Source organism: Aspergillus homomorphus, assembly GCF_003184865.1.
Source record: "Aspergillus homomorphus CBS 101889 unplaced genomic scaffold BO97scaffold_20, whole genome shotgun sequence".
Taxonomy (NCBI): Eukaryota; Fungi; Ascomycota; class Eurotiomycetes; order Eurotiales; family Aspergillaceae; genus Aspergillus; species Aspergillus homomorphus.
In genome coordinates this window covers 292,577-318,212 of record NW_020291906.1, presented here as the reverse complement: position 1 = coordinate 318,212, position 25,636 = coordinate 292,577, and the positions used below count along the sequence as shown (strand labels likewise).

At 52.5% G+C, this 25,636-nt stretch overlaps 5 protein-coding genes across 5 annotated transcripts; 2 read left to right on the top strand and 3 right to left on the bottom strand.

The window, feature by feature from the left end:
• Nucleotides 1-2,319: 2,319 nt before the first annotated feature.
• BO97DRAFT_346359 (SRR1 family protein) lies at nt 2,320-3,448 on the top strand (the record flags this gene model as incomplete). The annotated part of the gene is made up of 3 exons (XM_025691804.1): nt 2,320-2,543; nt 2,604-3,260; nt 3,328-3,448. The coding sequence occupies 3 exons, from the start codon at nt 2,320-2,322 to the stop codon at nt 3,446-3,448; spliced, it is 1,002 nt and encodes a 333-aa protein (XP_025551032.1).
• Nucleotides 3,449-4,090: 642 nt separating this feature from the next.
• BO97DRAFT_470722 (Zn(II)2Cys6 transcription factor) lies at nt 4,091-6,367 on the bottom strand (the record flags this gene model as incomplete). The annotated part of the gene is made up of 5 exons (XM_025699978.1): nt 4,091-4,886; nt 4,934-5,085; nt 5,135-5,344; nt 5,395-6,210; nt 6,266-6,367. 5 exons carry the CDS (start codon nt 6,365-6,367, stop codon nt 4,157-4,159), a joined length of 2,010 nt encoding a protein of 669 aa, XP_025551031.1. The 3' UTR covers nt 4,091-4,156.
• A 603-nt stretch (nt 6,368-6,970) lies between these two features.
• BO97DRAFT_453516 (uncharacterized protein) lies at nt 6,971-12,598 on the bottom strand (the record flags this gene model as incomplete). Its single annotated transcript, XM_025699077.1, has 5 exons — nt 6,971-7,081; nt 7,134-11,879; nt 11,920-12,376; nt 12,434-12,460; nt 12,516-12,598. 5 exons carry the CDS (start codon nt 12,596-12,598, stop codon nt 6,971-6,973), a joined length of 5,424 nt encoding a protein of 1,807 aa, XP_025551030.1.
• Nucleotides 12,599-13,412: 814 nt separating this feature from the next.
• On the top strand, nt 13,413-19,848 carry BO97DRAFT_443582 (sterigmatocystin biosynthesis fatty acid synthase subunit beta; the record flags this gene model as incomplete). Its single annotated transcript, XM_025698383.1, has 5 exons — nt 13,413-13,473; nt 13,540-18,627; nt 18,678-19,160; nt 19,211-19,326; nt 19,414-19,848. 5 exons carry the CDS (start codon nt 13,413-13,415, stop codon nt 19,846-19,848), a joined length of 6,183 nt encoding a protein of 2,060 aa, XP_025551029.1.
• Nucleotides 19,849-20,131: 283 nt separating this feature from the next.
• Nucleotides 20,132-25,407, bottom strand: BO97DRAFT_470720 (FAD/NAD(P)-binding domain-containing protein; the record flags this gene model as incomplete). The annotated part of the gene is made up of 5 exons (XM_025699977.1): nt 20,132-20,691; nt 21,016-21,279; nt 21,500-22,031; nt 23,548-23,603; nt 23,979-25,407. 5 exons carry the CDS (start codon nt 25,405-25,407, stop codon nt 20,132-20,134), a joined length of 2,841 nt encoding a protein of 946 aa, XP_025551028.1.
• Nucleotides 25,408-25,636: the final 229 nt, after the last annotated feature.

The following is a 25,636-nucleotide window of genomic DNA, read 5'->3' as shown; positions in this document are numbered from 1 at the left end:
ATTCTGGATTCGTGTCCCAGTCGCGGCAATTTCTCTTTTTTGTTGGCCTCCGAAAGGGAAGGCGTCATATCGGCGTCATGTGATGGGGCTTGGTCAAGGTGTTGCTATCTGGGTTGGTGTCCGGGTTGGTGACCGACTTGGGAGGAAGGGGGGAGGGTGAGGACTTGAGGGTGGGGGTGTGGGGTATAATATTGATGTTTTTGGAGTGTTTGGATTGATGTTATGGATTTGTATGGGGTTGATGTTTCTGGATAAGTACGGGGTTGGTGTACTGAGAGTATGATATTGATGTTTAGAAGGGTATGGGATTGATACTTCTGGGATAGTATAGGGTTGACGCCTGGGAGGGTCTGGGGTTGATGTTTGGAAGGGTATGGCCGTAAGGCAAGAGAATCTTTCTACGAGGAGAAGTCAGCCTATGAGTCGTGATGACTTGCATGTTAGGTTGTAGGCTTCTTGCTCTGATGGGAGTGATAGCATGTGGGTGAGGAATTATTGTTGTGAGCCCTTCTTCGCTTGTCAGAATCTAGTCTTGCTTGTTTGGCTTCTCGTTTCAGGTGCAGATGTCATCATGATACAGGAGGAAATGTTGTAGTCTTATAAGGAGTGTGCGGAAGTAGGGAAGCGCCGTACGACTCCGGTCTTCGTGACATGGTCTTTGTAGCTTTGGGTAGTTGTGCTGGTCCCGGTACTGGATAGTTCCTGGGCAGGTTGCATCTCAAGGGAAGGGAAGGGTGGTACCGATTGTGTGCACTAGGCAATTAGCAGCATCTTTCTTGGCCTCTGAGAGGATTCTTGGCTTGGTTTAATAGTAGCATGAATGGGAGCTGGGGATTGCCCAGCTCCCTTCCCTTGTCAATGAATGAGTACTTGCAGTCAGATGGCAGTGATCAGCCAGTCTCGTCACAGTCTACAACCACGACCGGGACCAGCCATTTATCCTAGTGGAAACTGCTCGAACATCGTCTTCAGCATTTATGCCTTCATGTGCCGTTGCTCACGGGTACCAATATACAATACCTAGGCAGTGAATGCAGGATCAGATTCGGTGTCGGAGGTGAAGATCTAGCTACCTGAACGTGAAGCGGGGCACCACTGCTTGGAGCGGCTTGTCGAGCATGACGGCGGTCGGTCTGCGTTCGAGGACGGTAGATGTATCATAGTGGATCAAGACTATGCCTGTCAATGCAGTGACATATGCGCATATAGCGCCTGATCAGAATTGTGACTGTATGGGGCCCTCCTAGAAGAGCGTACCTTTCTGCGATAGCAACAGTATCTATATCGCAATCTGGGCTTTTTCTTTTTACTTTTTAGACGAGCCACGGTATTCCTGAGCGTCTGTTTGGGAAAGTACCCATCATTTGACGTGAGAATACCATTGAGTGACGGGCTGAGAAAAGAGATTATGTGGGGTCAGAGTCAGAGTGTTGGAGGGCTGGAGAACTTTTAGTGCAGTCCCTTGCTGTTCCATCATCGCGGCAAGGAGTTGTATGAGAGTAGGAATTAGCTAGCATTTGTTGGCTGTCCATCTAACCTGCTTTCAATCCTGGTTAATATCGATCTTCATTCTAGCTTGGTTGGATTCCAGTCGGAGGATCGTTGTCTGTTGGAACTGAATTAGCAGCTTGCGGCTAGGCGAAAAAGGGCATGAAGCACTGCAACGGTACTATAACAGTGGACGCGGAGGTTAGCTCGGAGGGGTCTGCAGTTCATGCACGTCAAGTCCCATCGCCCAAAATAAATACCACTAATTTGCATCCTGGTCAACCCGCATGCGACGTCCTGCGGGTTAAAAATATCCCTAATATACCTCAGTTTAGCGATACGCTAAGCCCAACCAACCGGTTTTTAACCTGCGCAGAAGCAACCAACTCCGGGCTAAGCAGGACTAAAAGTCCGCTTGAGGTGATATTAATAGGACAATTTTCAGTCGAGCCCACCAATCATGCCACGAAGATGCAAATATCCAACAAGTTGGCAGTCGGGTACACAGCCCTTCGGCCGCAGTTGACAGTGGTGAGACTCTATCACCATGCACCGTTTCAAGTTGGTGTGGCCGCGAGAGTAGCAAACTGTTTCAGCCAACCGCGTGCTAGTGGACTAACATGACATCTGCAGAAAACCTCACGGCGAACCCACCAAAAACATATAAGGGCGTCATGGGTAGCAGCTTCCCCAGGCTGAGAGACATTGGCATTGTTCTCGGCAGCCTTGTCGATGGCTTCCACGGCGGACTTCCAGCCAAGCTCCACCTTGACTCCCTGCGCCGGCCACATCGCCAGGGACCCGCCCCAGGAAGTCCCAGGAGAAGATACAATGACGGAGCAATTGGCCTATGCCTTCATTGACGAAAACACCCTCGGCCGTCTCGAGCATGTGGTACGGCTGTACAATGCCGGGAAGCCGCTGTTTCCCCGTGCGCTGCTGGAAGACCTCGACCGGCAAATCGAAGAGGGAAGGGACGAAATCCGGATCCAGGATCTCGACGGCGTGTCGAGCACGTATAGCCTGACTGTTCCTGCTCTATGCTTGGATTTGGCGTGAGTCTCGATTCAATGTAAGTCGCTGTGTTATGAGGGCCATGCTCTAATCGGCGGTAGAACGACCTACTGTATTGGATATAGCAGCATCCAGCTTCTCACCTATATCCATCCTTCCGGTGCCACGATGATGTTCTCAGACAAGACTCCCGTGTCCATTCTTTACACCAGGCACCCAGAACACCCTGAAGGCAGCATCGAGGTGCTGCGTCCGGCATTTCTCAAGATGCGCGGACATTGGCAGCAAAGTGAGACATGTCGGGGACTGGAGTCCCATCTTTCGACCTTGCAGTTCTCAGCCCCCATCCACAAGATCGTTGCGTTTGGGCTCGGGACACTGGCGAAGACGCAGAACGGACACTACTCGACGCGGTCACACGTCCAGCATGCTGCCGTGGAGACGATGGCGACCGTCCTGGCCAACCGTGGGATCAGTGGAGGTAGGAGGGTCAACTGCTACGTCCAGGACCCATGGTATGACGAGAACGATGTCCTTTTCCTGCAAAGCATTGGACTCACCCCCCTCAACGACCCGAAAGGGTTCCTCGAGATCGACGAGCACACACTGGTGTTCTCGGTCAACCCGAACGTGCCGGTCAAGCAGATCGTCGCCGACATCCAATGGCCTGGCGCTATGGTCTGGGACACTGTGTGTGGGGAAGAGGAGAAGAAGCAGTGGAAGCGACGGTTGAGGAATGGCGAGGAGTTCTGGATGGGGTACGTACGTTTGTTTATGTGTGCCTTGTTGCCTGGGGAATCTTCCGGCTGATCTATTCTGTCTCAGTCCCCTCGCCACCGATCCCGACTCGGACCGTGTCTGTGAAATGATCTCGCACTACCAGACCGTCTCATTGCGCGATCCGGAAGACTTCTTCGGGGACCTCTCTATCTACGTCCGGAATTGATCTGGTTGGGGAAGACCGTGAGTAAGTAGAACGCGTCTGTGATGGCGCGCACTGCTTCAGTGCAGATCCACTCTTTGCAAGCATCTTTGAAAGTATAGTATTCACCAATCTTCTTGTTCAGTCCTTCGTTGAGAAGCACATTTTTGCTCAGTCGGAACCTTTAACATGCATCCATGATTTCATTAGCAGTGCTAGAACATGACTGTGTCTGTAGCTATCACAATCTAAAACGAAGCTATTGCGATACATGGGCATATTTGATGCCTGATTCAACGGGCATCAAGCTAATCCTCTCTCGGGAAATTTGCTGCATAGCTTCAGCCGATTTAACTGGGTCGTCTCGTCAGTAGCGTGCCCCGGTCCCGCTGTCATTGGTGCTAGTACTGTACCCGCAGGAGTGGGTCTATAGTTATGGGAGCATATCGAAGCCCATCATTCCATGTATGAGGGGTAAGCAGTGAAATATCTATCAATTGAGTCTGTGGAAGCCGGGCTTGCTCTATCCCGTCTGTATGGGTTGTCTGGATACTGTTGGATCGTTGATGTCTCCTTTCCGAAGGAAACCGACTGTTAGATTATGGAATATCTGCTGACAGGCATCTATATATATTAGGAGGTTATGTGAGATAAAGTTGTTGGGCCATACGTTGATAACTCTGGCAGATCTTATAGTCGAGTGCCCTTAAATTTATCGAAATACCAGCTCTACTACCACGGCCGATCCCAAGTCGTATGATTGAGTAGGTCGAACAGTCCGTAGTCACCGGGCAGGTGACTCCACGGGGCCAACCCACCTGCATTGTGTATCTGCCATTCGGTATTAACCCGCCGAGCGGAAGGCTCGATAGACCCAGGCCCAATGGTGATGTTTTGCGTATCGAAGTTGTTGTCGGAACTACTACCCGACCGTGGGGTCACCTGTGTGGAAATCGACGGACACAGCCGCCGTAGATTGTTTCCAATATACAGAGCCGGATGCCAGGATGTGGACAGTTCGTCCAACACAGTCACGCAAGTCGCTAAGTGAGTGGCATTGGAGGGAATGTCCTGGTCCTCCAGCAGCGCCACCGCGGCGCATAGCGTGCAATGCATGGCGGAAATCGGACTGCGGTGAAAGCTCTGGAAAACACGGCGATACTTCTGGCCCGTAAGGCAGATGGCTGTGGCGGACTCGCGCCAGACGGATTTGGCCACACTCAGGAGGTCACTCGGCCTCTCTGCGCATTGGTTCTCGGCCGCGTTGGCCAGGAATGGTCGGGTCAGAATGATCCTCGCGGTGTGGTAGATCATATGTAGGGTGTAGACGTGGGGAACATCGTTTGCGCGGTCGATCCGGAGCCCCTGTGGTAGATCGTAGAACCAGGTTCGGAGATCTAAGAGGCAGGTTCGCAGCAGGTTTAGTCGTTCGTGGGGCTTGGAGAGATATCTCGGGGCCCATCTGCTTCGTTAGCATATTGCACCCGGTTGTCGAACAAGCAAACTTACAGTGATAATAAGATTCTTTCCTTGATACGGCAGAGAGTTATCATGGCTCTTTGCAACGGTATTAGGGTTCTTTGGATATTTTCGGGTGTCTGGCTGTTGGTATGCTGATCTTCATTCAGTTCTGACGGTAAGTCAACCGCCCCTTGTTGGTCCTGTTCTTGTTAGAAAGTCTGTCCTTGAGGCCTACCCAGCTACACGTACGAGCATGGAGCAGACCCGGCCCGTATAAGTGGCGGCCATTTTGTCATGACAGTACAAGGTCCAATACACTTGCCGTCTCAGTCGAAGTTCGCGGGGAGTCATAGTGGTCGTCCCTTCAAAGCCTACGGGGTCCATGTTCAAGCCGATGTCAAGACTTAGCCTGTTAGCCATCCCGTGATGTAACCATCCCGCTGCGTCTGAGCCCATAGCCTTTGGATTCGAAAATTAGCACGAGAATGTTCAGTAACCGAAATACGTACGATATAGACCATTCCGATCACTCCCAAAGCCTGAATCGTCAGAAATGTCGGATGCTCCATTTCCTGATGCAAGAGAGTCTTCGCCCTTTCGAAAAACGGCTGTCCGGCTGTATTAGAGTCATTCGGATCACTCCGGACCTCTAGACTATCCGTAAAGCGGGAGCCCAGCGCAAGGATAGAGTAGTGGAGGAGCGGACTCCAATACGGCCCACGGTTGTCCATACTATCTCGAAAGAGAGTCTCATCCACGATGGGATACCACGGTTGCTCCCAGGTGAAGTAAAGATTGATTAGCTCGTCCTGGCACGCTCTGGAGATCCCCATTTCCTCGAACGTGGGGTCCGAAAGAGGAAAGTTGAGAAATTCATCAATGCTCTGCAGTACTGGCTCGAGCTCGGGAACGGAGTACGCGTTCTGTAGTTCATCCTTCTCGTCAGGCCCAGGGGACCGGAACTGGAGTCGTCCGCTTGTCGGTCCGAAGTACCTCATCTCACCGTCCTGGTCGAAATTCAACGACTCATCTAAGGACAGACGGCCTTTGAGAATCTCGCATAAGTCCTCTGCAGTTGAGTTCATATCAACAGCTTTCAGATTATCGCCGCCATAGTTCGGCCGGGAATCGCTCGTTTCGGAGATATGTTCCGCCGTAGGATCAATGCCATGGCTTTCGAGCAACTTCTCAAGAGACGCAATCCGCTGTCGCAGAAGAAGCACATAAGACTTTGGTGCCGGTCGACGTCCATCTTCTGCACCGGAATATTGACACTGAGCATCACATTGAACACATCTCGAACAGCGAGGTTTCTTCCCATCGCACTGTGATGTGTTAGTCAGCAGGGACTTGATCGGGGCAGGCAGGAGGAGGATGTACTTTTGCTTTTCGTTGACGGCATTCCTCGCAGGCTTTGGTTGTGTACCTTCCCCTTGGTCTGGACCCGGGCTTAACCCTTTGGGGCGAGTCTGTGGACGACATACTGATGGTTCATGGTTGAAAGAACGAATGGACATGAAATTGATGTAGCATCACTTCTTCGATGTATGGGCAGATTTGTCAGCACCGGCGTCACTGCTGGATGGTGTCTTGGCATCCCAAGTAAGGCTAGTCTGCTTCGCTTCCATATGTTTGCGGAATCGCGGGCGCGCACTCGCGACTTCCTCCATGGCTTGTTCTATCCACAAAGAACCTCATGACGGACCTCTTTCTTCGGTGGGACTCGTTCTTCATTACATCGTACTTTGGCTAATCTAATCTTCTCTCGATTCCCTATCTGTTGAGCTGCTCAATGCACTGCAATCATGCCAGGTTCTGAACCAGGCGAGGCGGACTAACAAGGGTTCTACAAAAGTATTAAGTACCCGCCGTAGTGGGTATGGATCTTTATCACTTTGGTACAGCAGCTGCTCTATTGATCATGACTCTGATGATGGCCTGTCTAACTGCGCCTCGCAATGCACGGACCCATATATGGAGTAAGAAGTGGTGTGAAAACGAGAGAAAGGGGCGAGTGATCTGAACATGAGTGTCACGTCTTTCCGATATGGCCGAAGTATCAGTTCAATAGCGGACTCCCCCAGCCTACCCTGTGGCCAGCGCCACAGCAACGACGGTATCTGAGGTATGACTAATTGTTACTTCAATGTCTTTGATACCCTTGGATGCAGCAACAGCATGAGCGTTGCCATGAAGCTGATAGTGGTCAGTATTGCTCAACAGCAAGCGATAGTTCGGAACGACTAACCATCACGCTCAGCATACCTTCCGTACTGAGAATCTCAATCTCATTCATTGCAGCTCCTGCTCCTCGGGACGGTGTTTGCAGACTCTTGAAGACTGCTTCTTTAGCGCTCCAACGTCCCGCATAAGAAGCACGGGGACTCGGCGCCTTTTGACAGTACTCGCGCTCTCTCCACGTGAAATTGCGCTCAATGAAGTTCTCGTTCTCGATGTTGATGCTTGCAATCTCCTCGACATCGACTCCGATGGTGACTGATGAAGTTGGCTTGGAACGTCGAGTTACGGCTTCAACCATGGATTGGACAGTGGCTGATACCGTGTTTGCCCTCTCGGTCGCTGACTCCAAATGGATATTACTCCTTTCGGAGACATTGTGATCTCTTGTCGTGGTGCCATCAATGAATCCAGACTGGTCTCTGGCGAGGCGACTGTTTTGGTTGAGAAAAACATCACGCATGACATCGCTGTCCTTCCACGGTGTACTGGTCTTGACTTGAACTAGCATATTCCTCATCAACCGTGAAACATATTCTCTGTTTGCTACTCGCTGTCGTTTGGTTACCTGAGTGCGATATCTCTCAAAGATATCGGACGAAACAGACGCAAACAGATACCTTGGCGCAACCATGACGTTGATCGCGCCTTTTTGGCCAAAGCCAAACGATGTGAGCATAGTTGCTTTCACCCCAGAAACTGGAATTGACTCCATTGGGTATACCAGATGCGCATATTTTCGCAATTGCTCATCGATGTCATCGGCATTGCGATTGCCGGGAACAATCCCGTCTCGAAACATTTGCATACAGCCATTGAGTTGCCAGGCACCTGCAGCTGCCTTGGGATGACCGGTAAGTGATTTTTGACAGACGCAGAGCAGTGGGTTGCCCTTACGCCTACCCATGTGTTGCATCTGAGTGTTAATCACGTCCCCCTCGTTGATCTCATTGGCTTTGGTTGATGTTCCATGCATTGACACGACTTCTATATCGTCGATATTCAGGCCCCATGTAGCCAAAGCTGCCCGCATGGGAGAGATCGTGGGGTCTTGCAGGCGAATATTATTCGCCCATCGCTGCTGCGCGTCTCGAATTCTCAAATTCATGCTTCCCTCGATGTCAGCTTGCCCAGGCCATAGCTCCGCATCTTTGCTCGGCGGATCGTCCTTTGTCGAGCTTTGGCCTAGATGATGCTTCTGGATGCAAGCCACTTCTTCATCGAAGTTTGAGCGTCGAAAATCGAAGTCGAGTAATGGTGAGCTTTGCGCTCCTACCCTTTCGCGCGCCGCAGTCAGAATGCCCTTGCCCGGTGCCGGTATTGACCGGCCGATCTGATCACTTGCAAGCTGGTTGTAGGCTACCACACCATAGATCGGCAAGCCCATGTTCAGCGCAACGTCGGCGCTGACGAGTAACTGGATGCCGCAGCCAGCAGACTCAGCAAAGCCGCTGCGTGAACTTGCCGTCGGTCGCGAAATCTCGCTTGGCAGTCGACCTTTGGCATGCTCTTCAGCGCTATTGGCTGTGGCTTTGATGCTCGCGAACTCGTATGCCACCTCTTCGCAATAATCATCACATCCTCCAACCAGAGCCATCTTGCATTTTCCTGCCATGATCGTCTCGCAACCTATATCCAGAGACTCAAGGGCAGTGGCACAAGCACCGACTGGAGTCTTAAGAGGTCCAGTTGCAGACAACAATAACATGTTGATCCACGCACCCATGGTGTTGTGAAAATGATCAAGAATGATGTCGCCTCGTACTGCACGATCAAGATAACGGTCACGATACATAGACTGAATGATTTTACCAGGGCCACCCCCGGTACCGAGGCAATTAGTCAATTCTGATGGATGGATGTGCTGGTAAACTTCGTATGGATCCTTGATTCCGGCGGACAGGAACGCCTCCGCAACGCAGCATAGCGCATAAAGAGTCGTTCGATCAACTTGATGCACGATGTCGTCAGGAATGCCGTACCGCAAAGGATCCCACCCCCTTGGGACACGTCCCCCGACGGTCTGACCAAAAGGAATGACTTTTGGAATCATCAAAGTTGCCCCTTTCTTGACAAAAACCCGATAATCTTCAGTTCCTGGAATGGCTTGTATAGCCACTTTGTCACCATGCCGCAATTTGAAGGCCTCGGCTGCCGACTTCGAGCTTTCAAAGGGCGGAAGGTCATCTTCGATGGCTACTTCTTGCATGAACTCCTTCTTCGATGGGTCATAATCGTCGAAGTCGGTGGGTTCGATCAATCTCAGACCGGTGCCATTCAAGATACTCTCGCTGTATTTTGACGGAATGTCTTCGTCCTGAATGGGCTGACGCGACTTTGCGTCGATCCAGCCAACATACGGCTGGCCTTCCAGATCACCATCAACATGTGTTATAAGTCCCATTATCCAAGCCATCTCGATGTATCCCTCCAGTGAGAAATGGCCTTGCGATTCCATCTCCCACCTTGTGTGAGAGTTCCCCCATGGCCCCAATTCCGAGAATCCGACCACCACCACAGTGCGTGAGAGGTCTACCATACCCAGGAGGTTAGGCAACTCGGAGGTCATGTCGTGATGACTTGTCAGAGAAGGAAATCCGACTCCAAGATTAGCACGCTTCCTCTTGATGAGCGGTTCTCTTTGTTGATGCCGCGTCTGCTTGCCATGAATGGCAGCCTGGTGATGAACATCTTCTTGCATTAAAGCGACCAGAAGCTGATGCTCACTATCCAACTTTCTCCGACAGGAGGCTATCTGCTCTTTGATATTCCACATGGAACCCAGTCCGCCAGTCAGGTCAGCATACACAGGCGCCTCTTCCGCAAGGATGGTCACACTAGGCGTTAGCAATGCCAGGATGTTCAACGCCATTTCAGCTTGCGTGAAAGTGATCACTCCGATCTTCTCTACTTCAGCCGATAGTGCATTTGACGAGCGCATCAAGCCAGTGCCTCGAGTCCATCCGATGACTGCTCCGCAGATATTGATGTACGCCGACCATGTTTCGGAGTGAAAGCGGTTGAACAAGGTCTTCAGTCCGATCTTGGATTCGGCGTACAGACCATCCCCACCAAACGTGCCCTCGTTGCAGGACATGGGTAGTATCACCATAGTTGGCCTGGTGTCGACGCGCCGCTTTTCCTTTTCGCGCCGTACAAATCCAATCAGTCGCAATATGTTGACCAGCATTGCTCTGAGTGCAACTTCCTGCCGACTACCTAAGGAATCTAGCTCCCCTGCTTGCGGAATCGCTGCGAATGGCACAATATAATCAAGATCGCCGCCTACAGGGGATTCTGAACTGTAGATGTATTGGATCAGTGCCTCGCAGTCTTTCTTGCTTGCTTGATTGAAAGGAAGTAGGGTCAAAGACGACCCTCGAGAGCCATGTCTTCTGAAAACATTCTGATAGAATGTCGCACTGCTGGAAACGGCGCGGCTTGTGGTCACGATCACTTTGGCGCCTCCAGCTAAAAGTCCTTGAACCACATTTGCGCCGATCGAATCAGGTCCCGCCCCTGTTACCAGAACTGATTTGCCTGCATATGTGAACCCGGTCGTGACTCCCGCGTCTAGCGCCGTATGGAAGATCTCAGTTGCCGTGGAATCATAAACCCAGTCTTCACCACCTCGCCGCCTTCTCAAGTGAACGAACGGGATCGGCGTCAGGCTGGCTGTGGTTGATGCGCGCCCTTGGCGAACAACATCGGGGTACGTACGAACGTTGCGAGGTATTTCTTCGTATTTCCGTTTTCCGGATGCTGAGATCATTGTCCTAGGGCCCATGGGTGGCTTCGTGTGGGCAAAAACGGGATTTGCCATCTGCGACTTTGCGCCGAGACGCAATATCTCATGTAGGACTGAATGTCTTTCACTCATCTGTGGTATTTCCGAAGGAACTCTCCGCTTCGGCCAGAGTGTATCCAATTGGGCTGTAACGATCTCTGTGCAGCTCGGCTCCCAGCGATTGAATATCCGACGAAGCCGATCATCGATGCTCAATAATCTCACATCAAAATGCCTGCTGTAAGTCTCGTTCAGCCATCGGAAAAGGTCCAACCTAACCCAGTTCCACCATGAACTGTACTGCCGTGCTTTATTGAGGTCAAACATCGGTTTGACGCATTCTAAAAATTGTTCGTCCATCTCCGCGTTCCACTGCTGCAGCTGATTTTCCATGGCCTGTACGCGACTCTCGAGCTGTACTGGCTCTCCTTCAGATGCCTGCTCGTCTGGCTTTAGGTACGATGCCAAGGCCTCGTACTGTTTGCGATAAAGGTTCCTATGCTCGTTTTTGAGGGATGCGTAGTGAACAGAGCTTATCATGCCACTCGTTGACGAGTTGTTTACGGAGCTGCACTGTCCGTTGGTGGGAACAAATGCAACGCCTTCAAAAGCGGAGTATTGCTCAACGAGACTATCCAAGTACGAACGAACCTCATCCGCACTCGTGAGACGAGCTGCTGGCTCCACAGTGGTAGCGAAGCAAATGAGGATAATCGACTGCGCCTTGTCTAGCCCCCATTTCAACTTCAGGAAGTCCTGCATGGCGCCCTGGTTGAAACCTGCAGGCAACTTGCTCGACATGAACTTGGAGATTAGTATTGACATCTGCTTACCGGGCTTGCCTGAAAAGCCACCCTGCAGTGCTTCCCCTAGAGCTGCCAAAGCCATATCTTCTACCCCTTCTGGGACTCGCCCGAATTCAGCTACCAAATCCCCCGTCAATTCATTCTGCAATGTCGATTTTCCTGACTGGTTAGCCTCATATTAGCGATCGTGCGACGGGCCACACCATACCTCCAGATAAATCTCGAATAGTCTTGGCCATTGGGACTCGGTCAAACGGTCGTCGCAGCTTCTGTGCGGTCATCGCTAGAGTGATATGTCTTGCTGATAGTGTGACAGCTTTGCCTGGGGTATAACTCGTAAAAGGCGTAGCAGCAGGTAATGCTACGGGACTCGCTTCGGAAATGTGCGTCACTGGCTTTTGAACATCTACACCGGATGACAATGCGACATGTTCCATGGGTTCCTCTGACGGTTCTCTCTTCTGATACTCGTACATTATCGCGGCCTTATCGTCCATGTACGAAAGAAACTGCAAATGCGCCCATTGAGACGGAGCATGAAAAGTGTGGTGAATGGCCGCGGATTTTCTTGCCATGTTCGCCAGAGTGGTGCGAGGGCCAATTTCGATGAACCGCCGGATGGCTTTCTTGGCTTTAAGAAGCTCATCCTGCGTCTCGATCCTAAAGAGTGATGTTTAGCTGATATGGTGTGCCGACACAGGTCAAGACTCCACTCACCAGCGCACTGGGGAGGCCAATTGATATCTACTTTGTCAGCATCGACACAAGGCTTCCACGTCAAGTCGTTGAGGAAACCTACGAAAGAAGCTCTATGAACAGCCTGTATGCAAGATCTTTCTCACCTCGGGTGTTGAAGGGGCGACCGCCGATTGAGTGATCCATGACAGCGTGAAGTGTCACGACGAATCCTCTCTGTCGAACGAACACAAGGGGGTGAACACTGCCGTCCAGGGTATCTTGAGCAGTATATAGACTCTAGTTTATCAGGCAGACTTGGGTCAGGCACCGGAGTGAGTAAACTCGAGAAATCATTATTTGCGAATAACGATTTCAATCTGGCCCAATGACTAAAATCTGCGACAGGTTGACGCGATCTACTGGAGTGCGGCGCCCGCATTTTGAACTACTACAGCATGTAGTACGGGCCTCCTTTCTTGGCTCGAGGGATAGAAACCGAAGTTCTTAAACAGTCCCCTATATGTTTCGCAAGGTCTAGCCCGATTGGCATAGAGACTCCAAAAAGGCATAAGCTGACAGAGGGTGTGTTCAAAGATCGTATTCGGGAAGACATTTAACAAAACTCCGTCTTCAAAACTCCGGTCGGTCAAAGCCATTGTCTGATTCCAAAAGGGGTGTCTCAGCCTGATAAAACTCCGGTTCGATACAGGAGATCCTCCAACGGCTGAATTGACAAGACAGGGGTCCCTTGATAATCGGCCCCTGGACCGACCCCAGGTCCATATTGTGCTTGGACGTTCGTGGTCGATATCTCAACGCGACAGCCCTATCGGAATATATATGCACTCTAAGGGATGCGACTGAGGAGGCGCTGCTGGTCAAATTGGCCCATTGACCAATTTCCCGACATGCGTGCCTTGGACGGCGGATGCGATGCTATCCAAGTTTCACTCGGGATGACACTACTAAATACAGTTGAGGAGAACGTTGTTTGCTACGCAGGATGGGAAATCTCGACATGCCGCTAATAGATCCATATCCTACTTGCCTCAGTTCGTCGTCGTCTGCGATCGTCATGCGTACCTCAATTCAATCATCCCAATCATCTTGTTTCCCTTCATTTCTGACAAGTCCTCGAGCGACAGTTGTTGAATTATCTCTCATATGGAAACAGCTCAACCTGACGCTCACGGTACCTTCGTCTCAACTCCATTTTCTTCAGTCGCAGAAAGATGCCTTCTGCCAGTCGCTATCAACGTACGAAAACGAGGGAAATCTGGGGTCGCCGCTGGAACTGTGCTTGAAATTCGTTGAGTTCCTGATCGAACAGCATTCTCCTCGGTCGGCACTAGCCGCCGTTTTACGTGCATTTGAGTCTCGATTCTTGCAAGGTGACGAAGAAATCCACTCCAAAGTTGTTCAGTCAATCCCAGATCCAAAAGGACGACAGGACTATCTAACAATATACTACCGCGGCCTTGAATTAGGCGGGCACGGCGACTCTGAAAGCCACGGTCTCCCGGCCCGCAACCGGATGGGTGCTCTGTTGCAGCATGCTCAACAGAACAGGTTTCAGTTGCTGGCGGTCTTCGGTGGCCAAGGCGAAGCAAGTCGGACGTGCGTACAAGAGCTGATAAATTTGTACGCCACCTATGAATCAATGCTACATTCTTTTTTCGGCACAGTTAGCGATCTACTCAACAAACTCTCAAGTCTCCCTGAATGTGTGCCATACTTTGGCGCGCAACCGTTGGACCTGCGCTCCTGGGTCAACAATGACTCGGTCATTCCAGATAGCCTTTACATCGCTCAAGCACCGATAAGTGTGCCGGTGATAGGTGTGTTGAGCCTGGCGCGATACTGCGTCACATGTCGCCTCCTGGACCTGAGCCCGGGCGAGTTGCGTACACTGTTTCGAGCGACGACAGGCCACTCACAAGGACTTCTGGTGTCAGCGGTCATTGCAATGTCCGATTCATGGGACAGCTTCTATGAAAATAGCGGTTTGGCGGTAGAAGCTCTATTTTGGTTAGGTTGGGAGTGTCACCGAGGCGCGCCGCGCACTCCGGCATCAGCAGCAAATTCGGCCAGCGGCTATGCGGACGAATGCAATATGCCGTCTTATATGCTCAGCGTGCGTGGAGTAAAAAGAGGGAGACTCGAGTCAATTATAGCTCAAATGAATCGGGTCTTACCTGTTGGTGGGGAAGTACATCTGGCACTGATCAATGCTCTGGATCAATTTGTGGTGGCCGGCCCGTCGACATCTCTGGTTCACCTCCACAGCTATCTGACAGAGGTCGTCGGCTCTAACAAGGATCAAAGCCGGGTTCCGTTCAGCAGCAGAAAGCCTTGGATTCATTCTAGCTTTCTCCCGATCAGCACATCCTTTCATACACCTGTCCTTACAGAAGCCGCAGACGCACTGAAAAATCGATTCTTTAAACACAAAATAGTCGCTGAGGACCTTAAAATCCCTGTGTATCATACGCATACTGGCCAAGATCTAAGAGAAAGCAGAGGGAACATACTGCATACTATTTTTGATGCTATTGCGCGAGAACTTTGTGATTGGCCCTCGGCATTGACAGGATCGTCACACTTGCGAAACTCCATGCACACCCCATCTCATATCATCGTTTTCGATCGAGGTGGACTGGGACTATTGGTGAAGAAGGTCCAGGAAGGAAGAGGAATCAGGGTCATACAAGCTAGCGACCTTGAATCTCGTGATCCCGAGATTGGAACCATGCGCGACCTCTTCTCGCCGCGGCTTCTCGAAACATCGACCAGGGTTCAGAGCTGGAGCCAGCGATATCAGCCACGCCTTGTGAATGGAGGCACAGTCACGCTAGAGACACGGTTGAGCCGTTTGCTGGGTTCACCTCCAATAATGGTTGCTGGCATGACTCCAACGACTGTGCATTGGGACTTTGTTGCGGCCATAATGAATGCTGGTTATCATGTTGAACTGGCTGGCGGAGGCTATCGCAACAGCTCCGATATGTCAGCAGCAATCAACAACCTGGTCGATAATGTTCGTCCTGGCCGAGGTGTAACCTGTAATCTCATATACGCGAGCCCTCGTGCAATGGGCTGGCAGGTCCCTATGCTGCGTCGCCTTTCGCACGAGCGAGTACCTATCGATGGACTCACGATCGGTGCGGGTGTGCCTTCAGGGGAGGTCGTTTCGGAATATATCCGCACACTTGGTTTGCGTCATATCAGCTTCAAACCCAGCTCGGTATCAACGATACGGCAAGTCGTGGATATCGCCAAGACGCATCCTGACTTTCCTATCATTCTACAGTGGACGGGTGGTCGAGGCGGCGGGCATCATTCTTATGAGGATTTCCATGCTCCTATTTTGAGCACATATAGCAGTATCCGACAGCAGCCGAACATCTACTTAGTCGCTGGTAGTGGCTTTGGAGATAGCGAGAGCATCTATCCATATCTCACTGGGCAGTGGTCTGTTTCGCATGGGTACCCTTGCATGCCTTTCGATGGCGTTCTGCTGGGTAGTCGCTTGATGGTGGCACGGGAAGCACACACCTCCCCTGCTGTCAAGCGAGTCATCACGAATACTCCTGGCGTTCCTGATGACCAGTGGACGAACACATACTCCAGGCCAGCTGGAGGAATTCTTACCGTCCGGTCGGAAATGGGTGAGCCTATTCACAAGGTTGCCACTCGAGGGGTGCAGCTGTGGGCAGATATGGATCAGACAGTATTCAAGCTACCCAAGAAGGAACGGGTCGCATATTTGACCAAGAATCGGAAACATATCATACGACGCCTGAATGCAGAATTTGCAAAACCTTGGTTTGGTCGGAACTCTCACGGTGTTGTGGTGGATTTGGAAGATATGACATACGCCGAAGTACTGCATCGCATGGTTGACCTGATGTACGTCCGGCACCAAAAGCGGTGGATAGATCCTTCGTATGTGAGCTTCGTCTTGCGTATCGCAAGTCGCACGCTGGAGCGGCTGCCGTGTGCTCAAATCGACTGTCACGCCGATCTGACACATGCAGTGCTCTCGGAGAACCCAGATTTATTTCTCTGCTCGATTTGTGAAGTCTGCCCTGCAACTAAAGACGAGATACTCAATCCAGAAGACGTCTCGTTCTTTCTTCTGGAAAGCAAAAAGCCCAACCAGAAACCCGTCAACTTCATACCAGCCTTCAATGAAGATTTCGAGTTGTACTTCAAAAAGGACTCTCTTTGGCAGGCGGAGGATATTGAAGCTGTGCCTGACCAGGATCCTGAACGAGTTTGTATATTACACGGACCAGTGGCTGCACAGTATTCTGTCGATCGTGATGAGTCGGCGCAAGAGATTTTGAACAACATCATGGGTGGGATCATTGAGCGGGTCCAACGTGATACTTGCTCGGAAGACTCAACATCCAGCTCAACTAGTGGTTTAGCCACCCCTGACAGTTGGTCGTCGATTTCGGGGATGAGGGAGATAGCCGTGGATGATATATCCACCCCAATGTCCAGTTCGACATCCGATGCGCTTGACGACAGATCTGTGCACGTTTCAGCGGCTGCAATAAGCCTATCACGGAGCTTGCCTCCATGGATTCGTGCAGTATTAGGAGAGCCAGTGTTGCTGCAGAATCAACGGCGGCAGAGGAACCCATTCCAGCAGTTCATTGCAGCTAATCCCGCTGCCATCTTTCACTATGATGCAGACCGAGGCGACATCTCGGTCTGTGTTCAGGATACAGGTCGGATAACTTCGTCGATGAAACTTTCAAGTCCGAATGGTGTGAATATTGTTCTGGAACTGTACCCCCCTCAGATACTTGAGCCACTGAGACTGTTCTATCGCTTCGATCCCAGCAGTATCCCCTTCAGTCTAAGCGAGATTATGGATCATAGAAACGCTCGTGTCAAATCATTCTACAGCCGCCTATGGTTCGGAGAAGACGTCTCGACAGGTGGTAGTATCCATGATACTTTCTACGGGAAAGAGATGACACTCACCGAGCAGGTGCTTCAGGACTTGATCGCGGGTGTGGGCCCGGCCTTCCCAGACCCGCGGCTTTTCTTTCCTGACTCTGATGTCTTGCCGATCAGCGTCGGTATTGTCATAGCCTGGGATGTCCTCACCAAACCTTCGGTACTCCGGGTTCTAGGCGGTGACCTCCTCCGGCTGGTACATCGCTCAAACTCGTTTGAATATTGCTCTGGTGCGGCGATGCTGCGCATTGGTGATACTGTCAGTTCGCAGTCCCAGGTCCGGGCCGTATATGTGGAGGAGGCAGGCATGGTTGTCGTGGTGGAGGCTCAGATCATGCGCTCGGGTAAAGCAGTTCTCACAGTCACATCGACATTTTTATTCCGAGGAACCTTTGCTGAAGACGGAGACTTCTTCAGACGCATTAAGGAGCCGCAGCGACAGCTTCAGATAAAGTCTGAGCTCGATGAGACCGTACTCCGACGACGTGAGTGGTTTTGCATGGAGGATGATACAGTATCACTGGTTGGGAAGACTCTCTTGTTCAAGCTGGAAACCCACACTATATACAAGGAAGGTGGTATAAAGAGTCTTCATGTTACTGGAACCGCGCACACACAGCCTGGAGGTTACGCCTGGAAGGAGGTCGGTAAGGTGAATTATAGCTGCGATAGCTGTTTCGGGAATCCGGTGCTTGATTTCTTGGATCGCAGAGGGACTCTTGCCACTCCGGAGGTGAAATTGAAAACCCCGGGATGGTCGGGCTTGTCCTCCCTTGAAGTGCAGATGCCGCCGAGCAATCAGCCATACGCCAACGTATCCAAAGATTTCAATCCAATCCACGTATCAAGCATATTTGCTTCGTTGGCAGATCTGCCTGGGACTCTAAGTCACGGAATGTTGACGTCGGCAGTTACAGTGGCAGCGTTCGAACATCTTGCTCTTCATGGGGATCGGACTCGCCTCCGCTCGTTCACTTCGAGTTTCACTGGTATGGTCATGCCACTCGAAAAGCTTGTTGTTCAAATTCAGCACACAGCCATGGTGGAGGGGCGCATGCGCTTTGCGGTTGAGGTGACTCGAAAAGACGGAGGAGAAAGGGTCCTGGAAGGTCATGCAACGGTGGATCAGCCAGCCACGGCTTACCTGTTTACGGGACAGGGCAGCCAAAGCAAGGGCATGGGAATGGACCTTTATGAGTCAAGTCCAGTGGCGAAAGCCTTGTGGGACGAGACAGATGCGCAGCTCTACAATTGCTATGGTAGGGTTCCGATGGCCGCTGGCATGATATGACTTATCTAACGATGACAGGCTGGTCCGTGTTGGACATCGTCCGCAACAATCCCAAATCAATCACAGTCCATTTTGGCGGTAAGCGGGGCCGCAAGATTCGACAGAATTATCTAGCTATTACCACCGAGACTGTCCTTCCGGATAATACGCGCATCGAGACGCCCGCTCTTCCGGGCCTCACGCCTCGCTCGACATCTTACACGTTCACCGACTCGAGAGGACTACTGTACTCTACTCAATTCGCCCAACCTGCGATTCTGCTCTTCGAGGTAGCCGTGATCGCCGATTTACGCAGCAATGGGTACGTGTCGCCCGATGCATTGTATGCCGGCCACTCTCTGGGCGAATACGGGGCATTGTCGGCTCTTTCGCAGTCGATTCCACTGGCAGCGCTGGCCGAGCTATCCTTCTACCGCGGTGTGATGATGCAGGCGTCCGTGGCGCGGGAGCAGGGAGCAGCGTACGGAATGATGGCGATCAATCCCAAGCGGGTAGGCGTGTGTAAGTTTTCCTGCCTGCTACAATGCGACGAGTCCGCTGACATTTGACAGTTTTCGACCCCCCTGTATTGGGGCGGCTGGTTGAGGCAATTGCCATGACGAGCTGCGAGTTACTGGAGATTGTCAATTACAATGTCAAGGGGGAGCAATACGTGTGTTCAGGAACGGTATGTCTATTCTAGTTGTTTCATCAGCATTATTCTGCTTTGCATGGTTTGCTATTCTTCATTCGAGGCGATCACTGACTCTACCAGGACACCAACCTCTGGGTTCTTGGAAAGGTTCTTGACGGGCTATCACAATCACCCGATGGGCCTGATCAGATCAAGGAGATGATGAATGACGAGAAGGGGACGCGGGTGGTCGATGCAACAATCAAGGGATTACTCGCTGCGGCACACGGGCTTCCCAGGCCCATTCAGCTGCAACGGGGAACAGCAAGCATCCCCCTGCAGGGGATCGATGTTCCCTTCCATTCGAGTCACTTGAAGTCAACTGTGGATCGGTTTCGACAGTGCCTGCTTAGGCCGGGCTTCTTACAGGGAAATGTTAACATGGCGGATTTGGAGGGGCGATACATCCCGAATGTCATGGCGAAGCCGTTCGCGGCGAATGAGGACTATGTGCGGGAAGTGTACGCGGTGACGCAGAGTCCGATCCTGGGAGAGATATTGGGGGTTACTGCATAGATTAGACTGGATCATGTATTGGAATAGAATGATGCTGATCGTGGCAGCTTTTCCTATGAATTATTGGGGTGCCTTTTGTCCGTAGATGAGCATTAGCCTAGGGCAGCATTCAAATCACCACTCAACTTATTCACAACTGCCTGACTCGGATACTGGATGTGATCTTCAAAGCGACATCCTTCCTCTGTATTGAATGAGTACAGACACACCACATTCTACCAAATGAACAATCCCTCCCACTAAAATACCAACAAACTAGCCGATTAATCCCCTGCAACCCAGCTCAAGAAGAAAAAGAAGCAAAGCCCCAAGTCCCCCGCCAATAGGCCCCCTGCACCTCAGCAACCATCCCATCAACATCAAGCCCCCAAACCTTCATCGTCCGCCGACGAATCTCCTCAAACACCCGCCCCATATCACCCATATCCTCCTCATCATCCCCGAACACCTCCCACTCATAGGCACGACACACGTCACGACTACTCCGCATCACCCACAGCGACCGCTCATACCGCACATCGGAGTACGCGCGAAATGCCACCTCCAACGCTTTTGGGACGCTCATCCTCCCGCCCACGATATCCGCCTCCGCACACCCCAGCGCCGTCACCAGCGCCAGCGCATCCTCCACCCCGACCCCAGCCCCGGCCCCGTGATGTGGCGACGACGCGTGCGCCGCGTCCCCTGCCACGCACATCTGCGCCATCGCGTACGTCGGCGGCGGGTTCTCGTATAGGTCGAAGATGGGCCATTTCGTTAGGTTCGGGGGTAGGAGCGAGAGGAGTCTGCGGAGGAAGGGCGTCCAGGTTGCGAAGGTTTCGAGGAGGTGCGTTCTTGGTGTTTCTTCATGGGCTTTTGGTTGTGGTTTGGGGGGGTTAGAGGGGGTGGAGGGTGTGTTTTGGTTTGGGTCTTGGGTTGGGGTTATACCATCAGGCGTAGTCGTCCGGCTCGTCTGCGGAGTATTAATTGTTGTGGTGCTCGGCGTTGTAGCTGTGCTTGCTTTTAGGTCTCTCTCTCTCTCTGCCTCTGTGCTTGTAGCTGTCGCTGTTACTGTGCTGCCTCCGGCGTTAGGGCCTGTCCGTTCATCCGGGGTATTAGTCGGTGTGCTTGCGCTCGCTTCTGGCTCTGGCTCTGCCGCAGTTGCCAGTGTCGCTGCGCCCGTGAAACTAGCTACGTCCCAGTCCTTCGGGTCAGGCACGAATGCCACGACGTTCAGCAACTTCTGGTTTGCAACGGGGAAGTGCAGGACGTGCGCGTGCGGCCCGCAGTGCATGTGTTGCAGGAGCGCGCGGTGGCGGCCCAGATGCGCGATTGCCTGGTCCATGGGGATTAGGCCTCTGTAGGCTAGTTGGTGGGCGTACCGGGGGCGGTAGTCTCCGTTTGGGAAGAGGAGGTCCCGGACGCGGGATTTTATGCCGTCGCAGCCGATTACTACCAATCATCAGCTTTTGGGTATGGGGTTGGTTGGGTTGGGGTGTTCAGGGGTCCGTGGTTCTCCCCCGGATATCCCTATAGAACTGGTCTTCAGGGTTGAGGTGGGCCAGGAAGCTGAAACGAAGGGGGGTCCGGGGGTTCTCCCCCGGGACGCTATGTCTCTGGTTCAAGGATAGGAGTGCTGGGAAGTATTTGATAGGGCTGTGTAGGTACTGACCTCCGTCGACCTCTTTCACAGTGCCGTCTCCAAACACCAATTTAATCCTGCCGGAGTCGAGGTACTCGTGTCTCTCGAGGCGCTTGCCGAACTGCACGACGCCCTCGGGCATGAGCTTCATGATCTCCTCGAGGAACTGCGCGCGGTGGCACCCCTCGAACCCGCGCGGCCCCGCGTACAGCTTGTAGACCTTGCCCTCGATGCCGACGGGTCCGTGGTCGTCGTCGTCGACGTACGTGTGGTAGCCGTCGACGAACCGCATGTTGTAGTCCGGGTCGTCGACCTCGCCGTTCATCGTGGCCACGGCCCGCAGGCAGTCGTCCAGCCGCGGGTCCAGCCGCTTCATACAGTGGCGCGCCGCGCGCGTGAAGCCGATCCCCGCGCCCAGCTCGCGATGGCAGAAGGCCTGTTCGTAGACTTGAACGCGGAGGTGGGGCGAGTTACGGTGGAGGAGACCTAGGGCTAGCAGTGTGCCGATGAGCCCGCTGCCGATGATGGCGATGTCGATTTCGGTGGCCATTTGGGTTTCTTTCTTGGATATTGGGTTTGGTTAGTGCGTTGTAGTATACAGTGTGCTTTTGTGCGAGCTGTATACGTGTGGACTACAGTCGCTACATTACAGATTGTACTCAGGGAGAGAGGTGACTATGATAGCTGGGTGTCTGGGTGCCAAGTACGGTGTCTATGTCGGCTGAGTACATACGTACATCCGAGGTTCGATGTCTGTCTATGCACTGAGTTAACGCCTATTAGCTTTGCCCAGGGAGTGAATGCCTAAGGTAGGGCTAACCTTTCCCTCCTTAAACCGAAGAACAAACGGGGGAAGCAGCAACATCCTTTCACCCACCACCACCACCACCTCATCATCCTCTGAATTGGCTGTACAACCCGACAGCGCAAACACAGTTCATCACAAACCCACCCTGCGGACAAACCCCAAGGCCTCACAATCCGGCTTGAACTAACGGATCCGTCTCTTTCAATCCCGCGAGCCCGCCACTTTTCTGGTACGCGGCCGTAAGTTCCAATTCACACACCGACCCAACCCATAGGAATAAAATCTTGTGTACAACCTTCTAATAACGTCGCACACAAGGCCACCGGCTAGCCACCGAAAATCGCTCCGTATAATCTCCCTGCGACCCCTAGCCCCAAATCCAGTCCAAAATGAACCAGTCAATCTTTCGACCGAGAACCACCATTCGATTCCTATCTGTCAGTCGGACGAGAAGAGCACGCAAGAGCACCATCGAAGAAAAGCAGAAGAAACTCAAATCCTCTGTGCAACATCTGCCCGAAATCCAGACAGGGTCAGGGATCCTTCGGTTTCCATCCGACGCGATGAATATATCTCCGGGTCGTTGTGCAGCGGCTTCCCCCTTCCTGCCCCCTTGCTGGTTTCTCGTAGATTAAACACTTGTTAGTGTATATTAGTGTGTTGCACAAGAGAAGGGACGCACAGGACTAGATGAGAATTCAACAGCTGTCATGGACCAGGTTCCTTACCTTACTCTTGTTGTATCGGATTAATGCAAGGGTGTGAGCAGGTCGCGACGAATAGGAGAATGGGTTGTGCTACATATTTCTGTTGTCGAATGCAGATTGCCGGACGGGCCGGTGCAGTGGCGCTTTGGATTGGATTTATGGGTTCTCTTCCCTTTGGGCTGGGGGCTATCTGGGCCATTTACTGGTGACTGGTGACTGTCGACGGACGGTAACAGGCGGTGGCATCTGAGGCTGGGGCTGGTCATTGCAGCTTGGAAATTGGGCAAGATTGTTAAATCTCCGAGAATTTGCGCCGCATCTGGCGCCGGATGCGAGTCGTGAGCTTTGGCCCGGAGTTTTGCGCCTTGTTATGCTGGTTGGGTTTGCGATTTTGGGTTGGTGTTGTTGTAGTCAGATACGAGGCGAGGGCTTGGGCTTGGCTTTGGGTTTATTCCTGGGTTTATTGTGTGGTTCTTGGATTGCGTGGCTTTACTCGGAGGATTGGGGAGGTAGGAGTAAATGATTAATGGGGGGATTGAAGGCTCTGGTTTTCAGGATGATACTATGTTGGATGATGTTGGGATATGGAGTATCTGAGAACGTAGAATCAGACCCGTTCCTGTTCATTTCACCTTGTAGCCGAATGGTTTCCATCAGTAGCTGAGGTAACCAGCTGTAGACATTCTTGAGGATAATCGAAACTACTCTATACTCCGAGTCTGCTCATAGCATAGCACAATGTCAGTTACGTTGGCGATGGCTTCGAAACTGTATGACTCTGGAGGAGCTCATCTCAACCATTTGCACAATAGTTTGTCCGTAGTGCAGGTTCAACACTAGCAGCAGCTCAAACGCGGATATCATTCTGGTCCCAGATACTTAAAATCATCATCGCATCATTGCCTGTAGCCCATATCATTGTGCCTATCGGACATCGCGTATCATTCCGCACAAACATGACACCTCGTTCAGCCATAGCCATCCAGCAGCTAACCAATATAACGCACCACCTCCTTCCACTCCTCGTCCGCATTGACCATGGCCCATTCCCGCTCACTCAAACACATTAGCCCCTCCCATCCGCCCTCCTCATCACTCTCATCAATTACCGGTCCGATATAGCACGCGCCCGGCAACGGGGTCTCAAACGACGGCCGTCGGAGCATGGTCGGCTTCCCTAGGGGTCCAAACACCGGCACCGTGACATGAGCGATACTGGAGCAGGAGAAATCGGTCAAGGGGTTAGCCGCGCCGCCGTACGCCACCAGGCTCTTATCGTCCTCGTGGGCAAGGAACGTCGCGTAGCTGCGCGTGGACTGCAGGTTGTGCAGAGCTTTCACATGTCTCCGTAGCTTGACGGCCAGTTCATACAGCGAGAGCCGCACGACCTCCTTGAGCGGGAGCCGCAGATTGGCGGTGCGGACCATGTGGCCCATGTAATGGGGGGAGAGGTTGACGGTGCGGCGGAGGTCTAACGCGCGGGTGATCTTGGACGTGGACGATTGCATGAACGGCGGGAGGTGCGGAAGGCGCAGCGTAATGAGACGCTGCCACAGGAAGGCCGTCAGTGCATCGTTGGGAGTGATCTTCTCTCTCTCTGTGGACTGGTTCTGGTCTAGTGAGGAGGCGTCGACTGGAGCCGGAGTGGCCTTCTGGTAGAGCTTGGCCATGGCCGCCTGGCTGAAGCGCAGGTTCCGCCATCTGAATGTCGCCAGGTAGGCTTTCGTCTCTGGTGGGATTAGGGCGGACGGTGAGCCGGGAACGATCGCCGGCTTTAGCTCGCTGTGGTCGTCCATCGGCTCGTCGTCGTTCAGCAGCGGGATTAGGCTGCGTCGGTCGATGTTACCTTCGCGGACGGCTTGCTCGGGAAATGGCTCGTGGCGGAGGCTGTATGCGAGCAGGTTGACGATCTGGAACATCCCGTTGCCGTCGATGATGTTGTGCTGCGCTGCGATCACCAACGCCAGACCCCCTTCGATCCAGTTGGCCTGGAAGTCGAGCACGGGAGCCGGGTTGGTCTCATCGTCGTCGTCGGGATAGGGCTCCGGGAAGGCAACGCGCGGAGGCGCCAGCAGGTTACTGGGCAACGTGTTGATGGGCGCCCCCGTCGCTTTCAACTCTGCATACGACGCGACCTCGTTGGTGCGGTCTTCCACGCGCAGGAACTTATGGTCGAAGTCTTTCCAGGCGGCATGAGGACGCACGACAAAGACGCCCGAGTGAGTGGAAGATTGACCCTCGCGCACAACTTTACCGCCGAGGAAGGGAAAGGCTGCGATGAGCTGGTGAATGGCTGACTCCAGGGCTGTCACGATCTCTGGGTGTGCAACGTCGTTGGCGAGGGGGAAGAGCAGCAGCATGTGCGAATAGGACTTCAGCAGGGGCAGCTGGCCCAGAATGTCTTGTGTGTGGTCATACTCCATGGCTGGTGCTGGGCAATATTAGTACGGGCATGAATCCACCCTAGGGCTAGAGGGCTACGGAAGACTACGGAGGACATGATCCTACTATATACTTACTACATACTATATATGTACAGAATCAATCTGTTCTAATCATAGATACCCAACACTGCCACCCACTGCTGGCAGGTCTCACAACAGTGTGCCACATTCTGAACTGGACCCTGGGCAGTCTTTGTATCCAAACCAA